Raw genomic sequence first — 16,715 nt, 5'->3', positions numbered from 1 at the left:
CCAGTGGATTCCCGCCTGGAGTCCCAGGAAATTCCAGAGAATTCCCGCAGAATTCCCACCGAGTTCCCACCTGGAGCCACAGGACATTCCTGCAGATATTCCCGGCTGGATCAGAGCATTCCCTCCGGGATCGCAGCATTCCCACCAGAATCCGCACCTGGATCAGAGGATTGTTCCCGCAGGATTCCCAAGGAATTCCCGCCAGGATTCCCTGGGGATTCCCAGCTGGATCAGAGGATTATTCCCGTGGTATTCCCAGCTGGATCAGAGGATTGTTCCCGCAGCATTCCCAAGGAATTCCCGCCAGGATTCCCAGCTGGTTTAGAGGATTATTCCCGCAGCATTCCCAAGGAATTCCCGCCAGGATTCCTGTAGGATTCCCAGCTGGATCAGAGGATTATTCCCGCAGGATTCCCAAGGAATTCCCGCCAGGATTCCCTGGGCGTTCCCAGCTGGATCGGAGGATTATTCCCGCGGGATTCCCAGCTGGATCACAGGATTATTCCCTGGGGATTCCCACCAGGATCAGAGGATTTTTCCCGCGGGATTCCCAAGGAATTCCCACCAGGATTCCTGCAGGATTCCCAGCTGGATCAGAGGATTATTCCTGCAGGATTCCCAAGGAATTCCCGCCAGGATTCCCAGCTGGATCAGAGGATTGTTCCCGCAGGATTCCCAGCTGGATCAGAGGATTATTCCTGCAGGATTCCCAAGGAATTCCCGCCAGGATTCCCAGCTGGATCAGAGGATTGTTCCCACAGGATTCCCAGCTGGGTCGGAGGATTGTTCCCGCAGCATTCCCAAGGAATTCCCGCCAGGATTCCTGTAGGATTCCCAGCTGGATCAGAGGATTATTCCCGCAGGATTCCCAAGGAATTCCCGCCAGGATTCCCTGGGCGTTCCCAGCTGGATCGGAGGATTATTCCCGTGGGATTCCCAGCTGGATCACAGGATTATTCCCTGGGGATTCCCACCAGGATCAGAGGATTTTTCCCGCGGGATTCCCAAGGAATTCCCACCAGGATTCCTGCAGGATTCCCAGCTGGATCAGAGGATTATTCCTGCAGGATTCCCAAGGAATTCCCGCCAGGATTCCCAGCTGGATCAGAGGATTGTTCCCGCAGGATTCCCAGCTGGATCGGAGGATTGTTCCCGCAGGATTCCCAAGGAATTCCCACCAGGATTCCCAGCTGGATCAGAGGATTGTTCCCGCAGGATTCCCAAGGAATTCCCGCCCGGATTCCCAGCTGGATCAGAGGATTGTTCCCGCGGCATTCCCAAGGAATTCCCGCCAGGATTCCTGCAGGATTCCCAGCTGGATCAGAGGATTATTCCCGCAGGATTCCCAAGGAATTCCCGCCAGGATTCCCAGCTGGATCAGAGGATTGTTCCCGCAGGATTCCCAGCTGGATCAGAGGATTGTTCCCGCGGCATTCCCAAGGAATTCCCACCAGGATTCCTGCAGGATTCCCAGCTGGATCAGAGGATTGTTCCCGCAGGATTCCCAGCTGGGTCGGAGGATTGTTCCCTGGGGATTCCCAAGGGATTCCCTCCCGGATTCCCCGGGCGTTCCCAGCTGGATCGGGGGGTCCCCGCGGGGCTCCTGGGGCCGGGCCCGGGGGCGGCTCCGCGCTCGCGCTCCATGATGGAGACGCGCCTCAGACGTGAGAATTCCCCCCAAAAAAATTCCCACATTTCCCCCCCAAAAATTCACACAATTCCCACATTTCCCCCCCAAAAATTCACACAATTCCCACATTTCCCCCCCAAAAATTCACACAATTCCCACATTTCCCGCCCTGGGTTTGCCTGGAAAGTCGGGAATTCCCACAATTTCCAGCCGGGTTTTCCAGCAGGGATCGGGAAAATCCCAAACTTCCAGCCCCGGTTTTCCAGCAGGGATCGGGAATTCCCAGATTTCCATCCCCGAATTTTCCCAGCAGGGATCGGGAATTCCCAGATTTCCATCCCCAATTTCCCTGCAGGGATTGGGAATTCCCAGATTTCCATCCCCAGTTTTCCTGAATTTCCAGCCGAATTTTCCAACAGAAATGGGAAATTCCCAAATTTCCAGCTGCAGTTCTTTTCCCCATGAAAATCGGGAATTCCAGAGAGTTTTCCCAAAATCCCAGCCCCTGTCTCCAAAGAGAATTGAGAATTCCCAAATTTCTAGCTCGGCTTTCCCAGAGAGATTGGGAATTCCCAGATTTCCATCCCAAATTTCCCACAGGGATCGGGAATTCCCAGATTTCCATCCCCGAATTTTCCCAGCCGGGATTGGGAATTCCCAGATTTCCATCCCCAATTTTCCCAGCCGGGATTGGGAATTCCCAGATTTCCATCCCCAATTTCCCTGCAGGGATTGGGAATTCCCAGATTTCCATCCCCAGTTTTCCTGAATTTCCAGCCGAATTTTCCAACAGAAATGGGAAATTCCCAAATTTCCAGCTGCAGTTTTTTCCCCCATGAAAATCGGGAATTCCAGAGGGTTTTCCCAAATTCCCAGCCACAGTTTTCCAGCTGGGATTGGGAATTCCCAGATTTCCATCCCCAAATTTTCCCACAGGGATTGGGAATTCCCAGATTTCCATCCCCAGTTTTCCTGAATTTCCAGCCGAATTTTCCAATTCCCAAATTTCCAGCTGCAGCTTTTTTCCCCATGAAAATCGGGAATTCCAGAGGGTTTTCCCAAATTCCCAGCCCCAGTTTTCCAGCCGGGATTGGGAATTCCCAGATTCCCAGCCCTGGTTTCCCTGTGAAAATTGGGAATTTCCACTTTCCCCGCCCGATTCTCCCAAATCTCCAGCCCCAGTCTCCGAAGAGAATTGAGAATTCCCAAATTTCCAGCTCGGCTTTCCAGCCGGGATTGAGAATTCCCAGATTTCCATCCCCAATTTTCCCACAGGGATTGGGAATTCCCAGGTTTCCATTCCTGAATTTCCACCCGAATTTTCCAACAGAAATGGGAAATTCCCAAATTTCCAGCTGCAGTTTTTTCCCCCATGAAAATCGGGAATTCCAGAGGGTTTTCCCAAATTCCCAGGCCCAGTCTCCAAACAGAATTGAGAATTCCCAAATTTCCAGCCCCAATTTTCCCACCAGGGATTGGGAATTCCCAGATTTCCATCCCCAAATTTCCCTGCAGGGATTGGGAATTCCCAGATTTCCATCCCCAATTTCCCCGCAGGGATTGGGAATTCCCAAATTTCCAGCCGAATTCTCCGACAGGAATTGGGAATTCCCGCCAGTTTTTCCCCAAATTTCCAGCCAGGTTTCGCCACGGGAAAATTGGGAATTCCCAAATTTGCAGTTTTCCCATGAAAATCCGGAGTTCCCAGATTCCCAGCCCGATTCTCCCAAATTTCCATTCCGCTTTTCCCAGGAAAATCGGGAGTTCCCAGATTTCCAGCCCGGTTTTCCCAAATTTTCAGCCAAGTTTTCCCAAAGGAATTGGGAATTCCCAAAATTTCAGCCAAGTTTTCCCAAAGGAATTGGGAATTCCCAAATTTCCAGCCCAGTTTTCCCACAGGGATTGGGAATTCCAGAGCTTTTCCCGAATTTCCAGCCCAGGTTTTCCCGCAGGGATTGGGAATTCCCGAATTTCCGGCGAGGTTTTGCCCCGGGGAAATTGGAAAAAAGGGGGGGAAAATGGGGGAAAAAGGGGCATAAATGGAAAAATGGGAAAAACAGGTCGGGGAAAGGGGGCGGAAAATGGGGAAAAAGTGGGAAAAAAAAAAAGTGAAAAAATAGGGAAAAGTGGGGGAAATGGGGGGCGAAAATCAGGGAAAAAAAAGGTGGAAAAATGGGAAAAAAGATTGGGAAAAAAGGGAGGGAGGGAGTGGGGGAAATTGGGGGAAAATGGGGGAAACTTGGGAAAAAGGGGTTGGGAAAAATTTGGGGGAAAAAGAGAAAGAAAAGGGGGGAAAATGGGGGAAAATTGGGGGCAAGGAGGGAAAAAAGGGGAAAATGGGAAAAGGGGTGAAGGGAGAGAAATGGGAAAAAAGTGGAAAAAAAATAAAAATTGGAGGGAAAAAAAGGGGGAAAAGAGAAAAAGGATTGGGGACAAAAAAGGGGGAAAATGGGGGAAAAAATGGAAAAAAAGGAGACAAAAAGGGAAAAAAAAGGAGAAAAAATGGCAAAAATGGGGGAAAACAGAAAAAATAGGGAAGAAAATGGAAAAATTGGAAAGAAGTGGGGAGAAAAAAGGAAAATGATGGGAAAAAAGTGGAAAAAGTTGGGGAAAAAATGACCAAAATAAGGGCGGAGGAGGGAAAAAAAGTGGAAAAAAAATTGGAAAAAATGAGAAAGAAAGAAAGAAAGAAAGAAAGAAAAGAAAGAAAGAAAGAAAGAAAGAAAGAAAGAAAGAAAGAAAGAAAGAAAGAAAGAAAGAAAGAAAGAAAGAAAGAAAGAAAGAAAGAGGAAAAATGGGGGGAAACAGGGGGAAAAAAGTGAATAAAAATTGGAGAAAAGGGACAAAAAGTAGGAAGAAAAGGGGGGAAAAGCGAAAAAAGGAAAAAATTGGGAAAAAAGAAAAAAATTGGAACAAAAGGGTGAAAAAAGAGAAAAAAAAGGGAAAATGGAGAAAAATTAAGGGGGAAAAGGGGAGAAAAAAGGAAAAAAAGGGGGAAATTGCAAAAAAGGGGAAAAGGGTTGGGAAAAAAGGGGGAAAATTAAGAAAAAAATTATAAAAATTGTGGGAGAAAAGGGGGAAAACATAGGGAAAAAGGGGGAAAATGGGAAAGGGATTGGGAAAAATGAGGGGAAAAGGAAAAATGGGGGAAATCAGGAAAAAAAAGGAAAAATTACGAAAAAAGGGGGGGAAGGGCAAAAATTGGAAAAAAAAAGGGAGGGAAGGGAAAAAATTCGAAAAAAAAGGGAGAAAAAGGGGCGCAGTGAAAAGAAAAAAAAAGGGAAAAATTGGATAAAAATTGGAAAAAAATGAGGGGAAAAGTGGAAAAAATGGGGAAAACGAGGAAAAAAAGGAGAGAAAGTTGGGGAAAGTTGCGGTGCTGGTTTGCGGCGGTTCCGGAACGTTCCAGGGCCGACGCCGCTGGAGGCTCAGCCCGAGGTGCAGCAGCACATGAGGGAGCGGCACAAAGGGAAAACAAAGGCGAAAATGAGAAGAAAAGGGTGAAAAATAGGGGAAATACGGGGGGAAAAAAGGGGGGAAAATTAGGAGAAAAAACGGGAGAAAAAGGGAAAAAATGGGAAAAGAATTGGGGAATATGGAGGGAAAGCGTAGGGAAAAATTAGGGAGAAAAGGGGCAGAAAAGGAGGAAAAACGGGGAAAACGATGGGGGAAAATGGGAAAAAAATTGGGAAAAAACATGGGAAAAGTGGGCGAAGAAAGGAAAAATTAAAAAAGGAAAAGATGTGGGGATAAAAGGGGAAAGAAAGGGGAAAAAAACGGGTAAAAGGGACAAAATAAAGAAAGCGGGGTAAAAGGTGGGAAAAAAGTGGAAAAAATTGGGAAAAAAAGGGGAAAATTAGTAAAAAAGGGAGAGCAGGCGGGGGAAGGTTCTGGTGCTGATTCGCGGCGGTTCCGGAACGTTGCAGGGCTGGCGCTGCCGCTGCTGGAGGCGGGCGCGGACGCGGAGCCCGACGTGCGGCAGCAGCTGAGGGACGCCCTGAGCGGCCTCGGGGCCGCTGATCCCGAGGAGCTCCTGCAGGTCTGCGGGGAGTACCTGAGGAACCACGACAAGGTCGGCAAATTGAGGCTTTTGGGGATTTTCGGGGATTTTTTTGGGGATTTTTGGGGGATTTTTTTGGGGTTTCTGTGAGGGCCTGAGCGGCCTCGGAGCCGCCGAGCCCTCAGAGCTCCAGCAGGTCTGCGGGGAGAGCCTGAGGAACCACGACAAGGTCGGGCTTTTGGGGGTTTTTTTGGGGATTTTTGGGGATTTTTGTGAGGGTTTTTTTTTTTTAAATGTTTTTGGGATTTTTGGGGGGATTTTTTGGGAATTTCCGTGAGGGCCTGAGCGGCCTCGGAGCCGCCGAGCCCTCAGAGCTCCTGGAGCGCTGTGGGGAGAGCCTGAGGCTGCACCACAATGTGGGGATTTTTGGGGCTTTTTGGGGAGTTTTCTAGGAATTCTGGGCATTTTGGGGTTTTTTTGGGCCTTTTTGAGGTTTTTTGGAGGTTTTTGGCGATTTTGGGGGGATTTTTTGGGAATTTGTGGGGGGCCCTGAGCGGCCTCAGAGCTGCTGATCCCGAGGAGCTCCTGCAGGTCTGCGGGGAGAACCTGAGGAACCACGACAAGGTCGGGCTTTTGGGGGATTTTTTGGGGATTTTTGGGGATTTTTCTGTTTTGTTTTTTTTTTTTCATGTTTTTGGGATTTTGTTTGGAATTTTTGGGAATTTCCGTGAGAGCCTGAGTGGCCTCGGAGCCGCCGAGCCCTCAGAGCTCCTGGAGCGCTGTGGGGAGAGCCTGAGGCTGCACCACAATGTGGGGATTTTTGGGGCTTTTTGGGGACTTTTCTAGGAATTCTGGCCTTTTGGGGGGTTTTTTTGGGCCTTTTTGAGGTTTTTTGGAGGTTTTTGGCGATTTTGGGGGGATTTTTTGGGAATTTGTGGGGGGCCCTGAGCGGCCTCAGAGCTGCTGATCCCGAGGAGCTCCTGCAGGTCTGCGGGGAGAGCCTGAGGAACCACGACAAGGTCGGGCTTTTGGGGGATTTTTGGGGATTTTGGGGATTTCTCTGTTTTGGTTTTTTTTTTCATGTTTTTGGGATTTTTGGGGGGATTTTTTGGGAATTTCCGTGAGGGCCTGAGCGGCCTCGGAGCCGCCGAGCCCTCAGAGCTCCTGGAGCGCTGTGGGGAGAGCCTGAGGCTGCACCACAATGTGGGGATTTTTGGGGCTTTTTGGGGAGTTTTCTAGGAATTCTGGGCATTTTGGGGTTTTTTTGGGCCTTTTTGAGGTTTTTTGGAGGTTTTTGGCGATTTTGGGGGGATTTTTTGGGAATTTGTGGGGGGCCCTGAGCGGCCTCAGAGCTGCTGATCCCGAGGAGCTCCTGCAGGTCTGCGGGGAGTGCCTGAGGAACCACGACAAGGTCGGCAAATTGAGGCTTTTGGGGATTTTCGGGGATTTTTTTGGGGATTTTTGGGGGATTTTTTTGGGGTTTCTGTGAGGGCCTGAGCGGATTCGGAGCCGCCGAGCCCTCAGAGCTCCAGCAGGTCTGCGGGGAGAGCCTGAGGAACCACGACAAGGTCGGGCTTTTGGGGGTTTTTTTGGGGATTTTTGGGGATTTTTGTGAGGGTTTTTTTTTTTTTAAATGTTTTTGGGATTTTTGGGGGGATTTTTTGGGAATTTCCGTGAGGGCCTGAGCGGCCTCGGAGCCGCCGAGCCCTCAGAGCTCCTGGAGCGCTGTGGGGAGAGCCTGAGGCTGCACCACAATGTGGGGATTTTTGGGGCTTTTTGGGGACTTTTCTAGGAATTCTGGCCTTTTGGGGGGTTTTTTTGGGCCTTTTTGAGGTTTTTTGGAGGTTTTTGGCGATTTTGGGGGGATTTTTTGGGAATTTGTGGGGGGCCCTGAGCAGCCTCGGGCCTGCTGATCCCGAGGAGCTCCTGCAGGTCTGCGGGGAGAGCCTGAGGAACCACGACAAGGTCGGGCTTTTGGGGGATTTTTTGGGGATTTTGGGGATTTCTCTGTTTTGGTTTTTTTTTTCATGTTTTTGGGATTTTTGGGGGGATTTTTTGGGGATTTCCGTGAGGGCCTGAGCGGCCTCGGAGCCGCCGAGCCCTCAGAGCTCCTGGAGCGCTGTGGGGAGAGCCTGAGGCTGCACCACAATGTGGGGATTTTTGGGGCTTTTTGGGGAGTTTTCTAGGAATTCTGGGCATTTTGGGGTTTTTTTTGGGCCTTTTTGAGGTTTTTTGGAGGTTTTTGGCGATTTTGGGGGGATTTTTTGGGAATTTGTGGGGGGCCCTGAGCGGCCTCGGGCCTGCTGATCCCGAGGAGCTCCTGCAGGTCTGCGGGGAGAGCCTGAGCAACCACGACAAGGTCGGGCTTTTGGGGGATTTTTTGGGGATTTTGGGGATTTCTCTGTTTTGGTTTTTTTTTTTCATGTTTTTGGGATTTTTGGGGGGATTTTTTGGGGATTTCCGTGAGGGCCTGAGCGGCCTCGGAGCCGCCGAGCCCTCAGAGCTCCTGGAGCGCTGTGGGGAGAGCCTGAGGCTGCACCACAAGGTGGGGATTTTTGGGGCTTTTTTGGGAATTTTCTAGGAATTCTGGGCATTTTGGGGTTTTTTTGGGCTTTTTTGAGATTTTTGGGGGATTTTTGCGGGATTTCTTAGGGATTTTTTTGGGAATTTGTGAGAGGCCCTGAGCGCCTCGGGGCCGCTGATCCCGGGGAGCTCCTGCAGTGCTGCGGGGAGAGCCTGAGCAACCACGACAAGGTGGGGAATTCGGGGATTTTGGGGATTTTTTGGGGATTTTTTGGGAATTTCCGTGAGACCCTGAGGGGCCTCGGAGCTGCCGAGCCCTCAGAGCTCCTGGAGAGCCACAGGGAGAGCCTGAGGCTGCACCACAAGGTGGGGATTTTGGGAGATTATGGGGGAAATTTTTAGGAATTCTGTGGATTTTAGGGATGTTCTGTGAATTTTTTTGAATTTTTGGGGGGATTTTTGGCGATTTTGGGGGTTTCCGGGAGGCCCTGAGGGGCCTCAGAGCTGCCAAGCCCTCAGAGCTCCTGGAGCGCTGTGGGGAGAGCTGAGGCTGCACCACAAGGTGGGGATTTTTGGGGCTTTTTGGGGAAATTTTTAGGAATTCTGTGGATTTTAGGGATGTTCTGGGAATTTTTTTGAAATTTTGGGGTATTTTTTTGGGGCTTTTTTTGGGGTTTCTGTGAGGGCCTGAGCGGCCTCGGAGCTGCCGAGCCCTCAGAGCTCCTGGAGAGCCACAGGGAGAGCCTGAGGCTGCACCACAAGGTGGGGATTTTTGGGGCTTTTTGGGGAATTTTTTTAGGAAATCTGTGGATTTTAGGGATGTTTTGGGATTTTTTTTTTTTAATTTTTGGGGGGATTGTTTTTGGATTTTGGGAATTTCCGTGAGGGCCTGAGCAGCCTCAGAGCCGCCGAGCCCTCAGAGCTCCTGCAGCGCTGCACTGAGCACCTGAGGGGGCATCCCAAGGTGGCGATTTTGGGGATTTTCTGGGAGTTGTTGGAGAATTTTCTGGAATTGCAGGAATTCCTTGGGATTTTTAATGAATTTTTGGGAATTTTTTTGGATTTTCTTGGGGGGATGTTTGGGAAGCTCTCCCTGACCCCCAAATCCCCACGGATCCCATCCCAAATTCCCGAATTTTGGGGTTTTTTTTGGGAATTGCAGCTGCGCCCCCTGACCCCAAACCCCCAGCCCTCTGTGGATGCCATCCCAAATTCCCAATTTTTGGGTTTTTTGGTGATTGCAGCTGCCGGCCGCTCAGCGGGCGCTGATCTTGGCCTCCATGGGCGCCGTGGTTCGGAGCCACCTCGGGGAGCTGGGCAAGGCCGCGGCCAACGACGCCATCGCCCTGGGGGCGCACGAGATCAGCAGGGCCAAGGTGACAAATCCCAAATTCCCTGAATTCCCCGAGTCCCCAAATCCCAAAATTCCCAAATCCTGAAATTCCCAAATCCCCAAATCCCCAATGCCAACGACGCCATCGCCCTGGGGGCGCACGAGATCAGCAGGGCCAAGGTGAGAAATCCCAAATTCCCTGAATTCCCCGAGTCCCCAAATCCCAAAATTCCCAAATCCTGAAATTCCCAAATCCCCAAATCCCCAATGCCAACGACGCCATCGCCCTGGGGGCGCACGAGATCAGCAGGGCCAAGGTCAGAAATCCCAAATTCCCTGAATTCCCCGAGTCCCCAAATCCCAAAATGCCCAGAATTCTCAAATCCTGAAATTCCCAAATCCCCAAATCCCCAATGCCAACGACGCCATCGCCCTGGGGGCGCACGAGATCAGCAGGGCCAAGGTGAGAAATCCCAAATTCCCTGAATTCCCTGAGTTCCCCAAATCCCAAAATGCCCAAAATTCTCAAATCCTGAAATTCCCAAATTCCCAAATCCCCAATGCCAACGACGCCATCGCCCTGGGGGCGCACGAGATCAGCAGGGCCAAGGTGACAAATCCCAAATTCCCTGAATTCTCTGAAATCCCCAAATCCCAAAATGCCCAAAATTCTCAAATCCTGAAATTCCCAAATCCCCAAATCCCCAATGCCAACGACGCCATCGCCCTGGGGGCGCACGAGATCAGCAGGGCCAAGGTGACAAATCCCAAATTCCCTGAATTCTCTGAAATCCCCAAATCCCAAAATGCCCAAAATTCTCAAATCCTGAAATTCCCAAATTCCCAAATCCCCAATGCCAACGACGCCATCGCCCTGGGGGCGCACGAGATCAGCAGGGCCAAGGTGACAAATCCCAAATTCCCTGAATTCTCTGAAATCCCCAAATCCCAAAATGCCCAAAATTCTCAAATCCTGAAATTCCCAAATCCCCAAATCCCCAATGCCAACGACGCCATCGCCCTGGGGGCGCACGAGATCAGCAGGGCCAAGGTGACAAATCCCAAATTCCCTGAATTCCCAAATCGCAAAATGCCCAGAATTCCCAAATCCTGAAATTCCCAAATCCCCAAATCCCCAATGCCAACGACGCCATCGCCCTGGGGGCGCACGAGATCAGCAGGGCCAAGGTCAGAAATCCCAAAATCCAGAATTCCCCGAGTCCCCAAATCCCAAAATGCCCAGAATTCCCAAATCCTGAAATTCCCAAATCCCCAAATCCCCAATGCCAACGACGCCATCGCCCTGGGGGCGCACGAGATCAGCAGGGCCAAGGTGAGAAATCCCAAATTCCCTGAATTCCCTGAGTTCCCCAAATCCCAAAATGCCCAAAATTCTCAAATCCTGAAATTCCCAAATTCCCAAATCCCCAATGCCAACGACGCCATCGCCCTGGGGGCGCACGAGATCAGCAGGGCCAAGGTCAGAAATCCCAAATTCCCTGAATTCCCCGAGTCCCCAAATCCCAAAATGCCCAGAATTCTCAAATCCTGAAATTCCCAAATCCCCAAATCCCCAATGCCAACGACGCCATCGCCCTGGGGGCGCACGAGATCAGCAGGGCCAAGGTGAGAAATCCCAAATTCCCTGAATTCCCTGAGTTCCCCAAATCCCAAAATGCCCAAAATTCTCAAATCCTGAAATTCCCAAATTCCCAAATCCCCAATGCCAACGACGCCATCGCCCTGGGGGCGCACGAGATCAGCAGGGCCAAGGTGACAAATCCCAAATTCCCTGAATTCTCTGAAATCCCCAAATCCCAAAATGCCCAAAATTCTCAAATCCTGAAATTCCCAAATCCCCAAATCCCCAATGCCAACGACGCCATCGCCCTGGGGGCGCACGAGATCAGCAGGGCCAAGGTGACAAATCCCAAATTCCCTGAATTCCCAAATCGCAAAATGCCCAGAATTCCCAAATCCTGAAATTCCCAAATCCCCAAATCCCCAATGCCAACGACGCCATCGCCCTGGGGGCGCACGAGATCAGCAGGGCCAAGGTCAGAAATCCCAAAATCCAGAATTCCCCGAGTCCCCAAATCCCAAAATGCCCAGAATTCCCAAATCCTGAAATTCCCAAATCCCCAAATCCCCAATGCCAACGACGCCATCGCCCTGGGGGCGCACGAGATCAGCAGGGCCAAGGTGAGAAATCCCAAATTCCCTGAATTCCCTGAGTTCCCCAAATCCCAAAATGCCCAAAATTCTCAAATCCTGAAATTCCCAAATTCCCAAATCCCCAATGCCAACGACGCCATCGCCCTGGGGGCGCACGAGATCAGCAGGGCCAAGGTGACAAATCCCAAATTCCCTGAATTCTCTGAAATCCCCAAATCCCAAAATGCCCAAAATTCTCAAATCCTGAAATTCCCAAATCCCCAAATCCCCAATGCCAACGACGCCATCGCCCTGGGGGCGCACGAGATCAGCAGGGCCAAGGTGACAAATCCCAAATTCCCTGAATTCTCTGAAATCCCCAAATCCCAAAATGCCCAAAATTCTCAAATCCTGAAATTCCCAAATCCCCAAATCCCCAATGCCAACGACGCCATCGCCCTGGGGGCACACGAGATCAGCAGGGCCAAGGTGAGAAATCCCAAATTCCCTGAATTCCCAAATCCCAAAATGCCCAAATCCTGAAATTCCCAAATCCCCAAATCCCCAATGCCAACGACGCCATCGCCCTGGGGGCGCACGAGATCAGCTGGGCCAAGGTCAGAACAAACCCTAAAATTCCAGAATTCCCTAATCCCAAATCTCCTTAAATTCCCAAAATTTCCCATCCCAAATCCCAATCCCAAAATTTCCCATCCCCAATCCCAATCGCAGGGTAATCCCAATCCCAAACTCCAGAATTCCCGATCCCAAAATCTCTGATCCTAAATCCCAGAATTCTCCTCTCAAATCCCAAAATTCCCCTCCCAAATCCAAGGTAATCCCTGACCCCAAATCCCAGGATTTTCCCGTAACTTTCCCAGATTTTTCCCAAAATTTTCCCCAAATTTTTCTGTATTTTCCCCAATTTTTCCCTGACCTTCCCTCAGAATTTTCCCATGAATTTTCTCCATATTTTCTTTTTTGCTGTATTTTTCCCAGGTTTTTCCCATTTTTTCCCGTAGTTTTCCCATATTTTTCCCAGTATTTTCCCCAATTTTGCCATGACTTTCCCTCAAATTTTCCCCAGGTTTTCCCGTAATTTTCCCCAGATTTTCCCCCAAATTTTCCTGTATTTTTCCTGCAATTTTCCCAGAATTTTCCTGAAATTTTCCTGTATTTTCCCCTGAATTTTCCTGTATTTTTCCCATCATTTTCCCAAATTTTCCTGTATTTTTCCCATCATTTTCCTGGAATCTTCCCCGAATTTTCCCAGTATTTTCCCCAGTTTTTCCCAGATTTTTTCCCTTTATTTTCACATAATTTTCCTGTAATTTGGCCCGAACTTTCCCATATCTTTCCCATAATTTCTCAGAATTTTCCTCGAATTTTCCCTGACTTTTACTCAAATTTTCCCTGAATTTTCCCATACTTTCCCCCAAATTTTCCCTGACTTTTCCTGTATTTTCCCCCCAAATTTCCCTAAATTTTCCCCAGTTTTTCCCATATTTTCCCCTAATGTTTTGTGTATTTTCCCCGCATTTTCCCCTGAATTTTCCCCAAATTTTCCCGTATTTTCTCCTGAATTTTCCCCAAATTTCCCATATTTTTCCCTGTTTTTTCCCGTATTTTCCCCAATTTCCCCATAATTCCCCTGATTTTCCCATGATTTTCTTGTATTTCCCCCAAACGTTCCCCATGTTTTCCCTATAATTTTCCCTCTATTTTTCCCAAATTTCCCCCACTTTTCCCCCAAATTTTCCCCATATTTTTCCCTGATATGCCCCCTGTTTTCCCATAATTTCCCCAATTTTCCCCCTAATTTCTCCCGAATTTTCCTGTATTTTCCCCTAATCTTTTGTGTATTTTCCCCCAAACTTCCCTGAATTTTCCCTGCATATTCCCCACATTTTCCCCACATTTTCCCCTGTATTTTCTCCTGAGTTTTCCCCAAATTTTCTCCTGAATTTTCCCCAAATTTTCCCCACTTTTCCCCCAAATTTTCCCCATATTTTTCCCTGATATGCCCCCTGTTTCCCCATAATTTCCCCAATTTTTCTCCTAATTTCCCCTGAATTTTCCTGTATTTTCCCCTAATCTTTTGTGTATTTTCCCCCAAACTTCCCTGAATTTTCCCTGCATATTCCCCACATTTTCCCCACATTTTCCCCACATTTTCCCCTGTATTTTCTCCTGAATTTCCCCCAATTTCCCCAGTAATTCCCCATATTTTTCCCATATGTTCTTGCATTTTCCCCAAATGTTTCCCATCTTTTCCCTATAATTTTCCCGTTATTTTCCCCCTATTTTTCCCAAATTTCCCCCGCTTCTTCCCCAAATTTTCTCCAGTTTTACCCCGTCATTTTCCCCATATTTCCCCCGTCATTTTCCCTGCTTTTTCCCCAAATTTTCTCCAAATTTCCCCTGATATTCCCCCTATTTTTCCCATCATTTCCCCAAATTTTCCCCTGATTTTTCCCCTAATTTCCCCTGCATTTTCCCTGTATTTCCCCCTGAATTTTCCCCAAATTTTCATGTACTTTCTCCTGCATTTTCCCCACATTTTGCCCTGAATTTTCCCCCAATTTTCCCCATAATTCCCCTGAATTTCCCCATATTTTTCCCATAATTTTCTTGTATTTTACCCAAATTTTCCTCCAAATTTTGCTCCAAATTTTCCCCCGATATTCCCCTTTTTTCCCACATTTTCCCCATAATTTCCCCAAACTTTCCCCACATTTCCCCCTGATATTCTCTCTTTTTTCCTGTATTTTCCCCCTTAATTTCCCCGAATTTTCCCTCCATTTTCCCCATAATTCCCCCAAATTTTCCCATATTTTTCCCGTATTTCCCCCAATTTTCCCCATAACTCCCCTGAATTTCCCCATATTTTTTCCAGAATTTCCCTGAATTTTCCCCACATTTTCCCCATAATTTCCCCGATTTTTTCCATAATATTTCCTCCAATTTTCCCCATAATTCCCCTCATATTTCCCCATTTTTCCTGTACTTTCCCCATAATTTCCCCAAATTTTCCCCACATTTTCCCATAATTGCCCCAAATTTTCCCACATTTTTCCCTGATTTTTTCCTGTATTTCCCCCCAATTTTTTCCCATAATTCCCCTGAATTTCCCCAAGTTTTCCCCGTATTTTTCCCATAATTTCCCCAGATTCTCCACGATTTTTCCTCTAATTTCCCCCAACTCTTCCCATATTTTTCCACGATTTTTCCCCTAATTTTCCCCAATATTCCCTCTTTTTTTTTTCCCGTATTTCCCCCGTAATTGCCCCAAATTTTCCCTGTATTTTTCCCATAATTTCCCCAACTCTTCCCATATTTTTCCTGTATTTTCCCCCAGTTTTCCCCATAATTCCCCTGAATTCCCCCATATTTTCCCCTGATATTCCCCCATTTTTCCTGTATTTTCCCCATAATTTCCTCAAATTATCCCTGCGTTTTCCCCATAATTTCCCCAGATTTTCCCCAATATTCCCTCGATTTTTCCTGTACTTTCCCCGTAATTTCCCCAAATTTTCCTTGTATTTTTCCCATAATTTTCCCATAATTTCCCCGTATATTCCCCAACTCCTCCCATATTTTTCCATCATTTTTCCCCTAATTTTCCCCAATATTCCCCCTATTTTCCCCGTACTTTCCCCATAATTCCCCCAAATTTTCCCCAGATTTTCCACATTTTTACTCTAATTTTCCCCAACTCTTCCCATATTTTCCCCTGATTTTCCCTCTAATTTTCCCCAATTTTCCCTGTATCTTCCCATATTTTCCCAAGATTTTTCCCCTAATTTTCCCCAATTTTCCCTGTATTTTCCCCGTACTTTCCCCGTACTTTCCCCGTAATTTCCACAAATTTTCCCCAGCTTTTCCACATTTTTACTCTAATTTTCCCCAACTCTTCCCATATTTTCCCATGATTTTTCCCCTAATTTTCCCTGTAATTTTCCCCAATTTTCCCTGTATTTTCCCCGTACTTTCCCCATAATTCCCCCAAATTTTCCCCAGATTTTCCACATTTTTACTCTAATTTTCCCCAACTCTTCCCATATTTTCCCATGATTTTTCCCCTAATTTTCCCCATAATTTTCCCCAATATTCCCCCTATTTTTCCCGTACTTTCCCCATAATTCCCCCAAATTTTCCCCAGATTTTCCACATTTTTACTCTAATTTTCCCTGTATCTTGCCATATTTTCCCATGATTTTTCCCCTAATTTTCCCCAATTTTCCCTGTATTTTCCCCGTACTTTCCCCGTAATTTCCACAAATTTTCCCCAGATTTTCCACATTTTTACTCTAATTTTCCCCAACTCTTCCCATATTTTCCCATGATTTTTCCCCTAATTTTCCCCGTAATTTTCCCCAATATTCCCCCTATTTTCCCCGTACTTTCCCCATAATTCCCCCAAATTTTCCCCAGATTTTCCACATTTTTACTCTAATTTTCCCCAACTCTTCCCATATTTTCCCATGATTTTTCCCCTAATTTTCCCCATAATTTTCCCCAATATTCCCCCTATTTTTCCCGTACTTTCCCCATAATTCCCCCAAATTTTCCCCAGATTTTCCACATTTTTACTCTAATTTTCCCCAACTCTTCCCATGTTTTCCCATGATTTTTCCCCTAATTTTCCCCAATTTTCCCTGTATTTTCCCCGTACTTTCCCCGTAATTTCCACAAATTTTCCCCAGATTTTCCACATTTTTACTCTAATTTTCCCCAACTCTTCCCATATTTTCCCCTGATTTTCCCTCTAATTTTCCCCAATTTTCCCTGTATCTTCCCATATTTTCCCATGATTTTTCCCCTAATTTTCCCCAATTTTCCCTGTATTTTCCCCGTACTTTCCCCGTAATTTCCACAAATTTTCCCCAGATTTTCCACATTTTTACTCTAATTTTCCCCAACTCTTCCCATATTTTCCCATGATTTTTCCCCTAATTTTCCCCGTAATTTTCCCCAATATTCCCCCTATTTTTCCCGTACTTTCCCCATAATTCCCCCAAATTTTCCCCAGATTTTCCACATTTTTACTCTAATTTTCCCCAACTCTTCCCATA

The 16,715-nt window shown here is 47.6% G+C and overlaps 1 protein-coding gene across 1 annotated transcript in view; it reads left to right on the top strand.

Annotated features, from left to right (window-relative positions):
- The first annotated feature begins 1,534 nt into the window (after window positions 1-1,534).
- LOC131562439 (maestro heat-like repeat-containing protein family member 1) overlaps window positions 1,535-16,715 on the top strand; it is an 82,608-nt gene continuing 67,427 nt past the window's right edge. Inside the window, exons 1-4 of the mRNA XM_058812209.1 lie at window positions 1,535-1,664; window positions 5,557-5,702; window positions 9,398-9,529; window positions 11,932-11,982. Coding sequence (XP_058668192.1) covers window positions 1,643-1,664; window positions 5,557-5,702; window positions 9,398-9,529; window positions 11,932-11,982 — 351 coding nt within the window. The 5' untranslated portion in view covers window positions 1,535-1,642. The remainder of the gene's footprint in view (window positions 1,665-5,556; window positions 5,703-9,397; window positions 9,530-11,931; window positions 11,983-16,715) is intronic.

Source organism: Ammospiza caudacuta, chromosome 1 (genome assembly GCF_027887145.1).
Source record: "Ammospiza caudacuta isolate bAmmCau1 chromosome 1, bAmmCau1.pri, whole genome shotgun sequence".
In the NCBI taxonomy this organism is placed as follows: Eukaryota; Metazoa; Chordata; class Aves; order Passeriformes; family Passerellidae; genus Ammospiza; species Ammospiza caudacuta.
The sequence above is the reverse complement of the archived record's forward strand: the minus strand, read 5'-3'. Positions and strand labels throughout refer to the sequence as shown.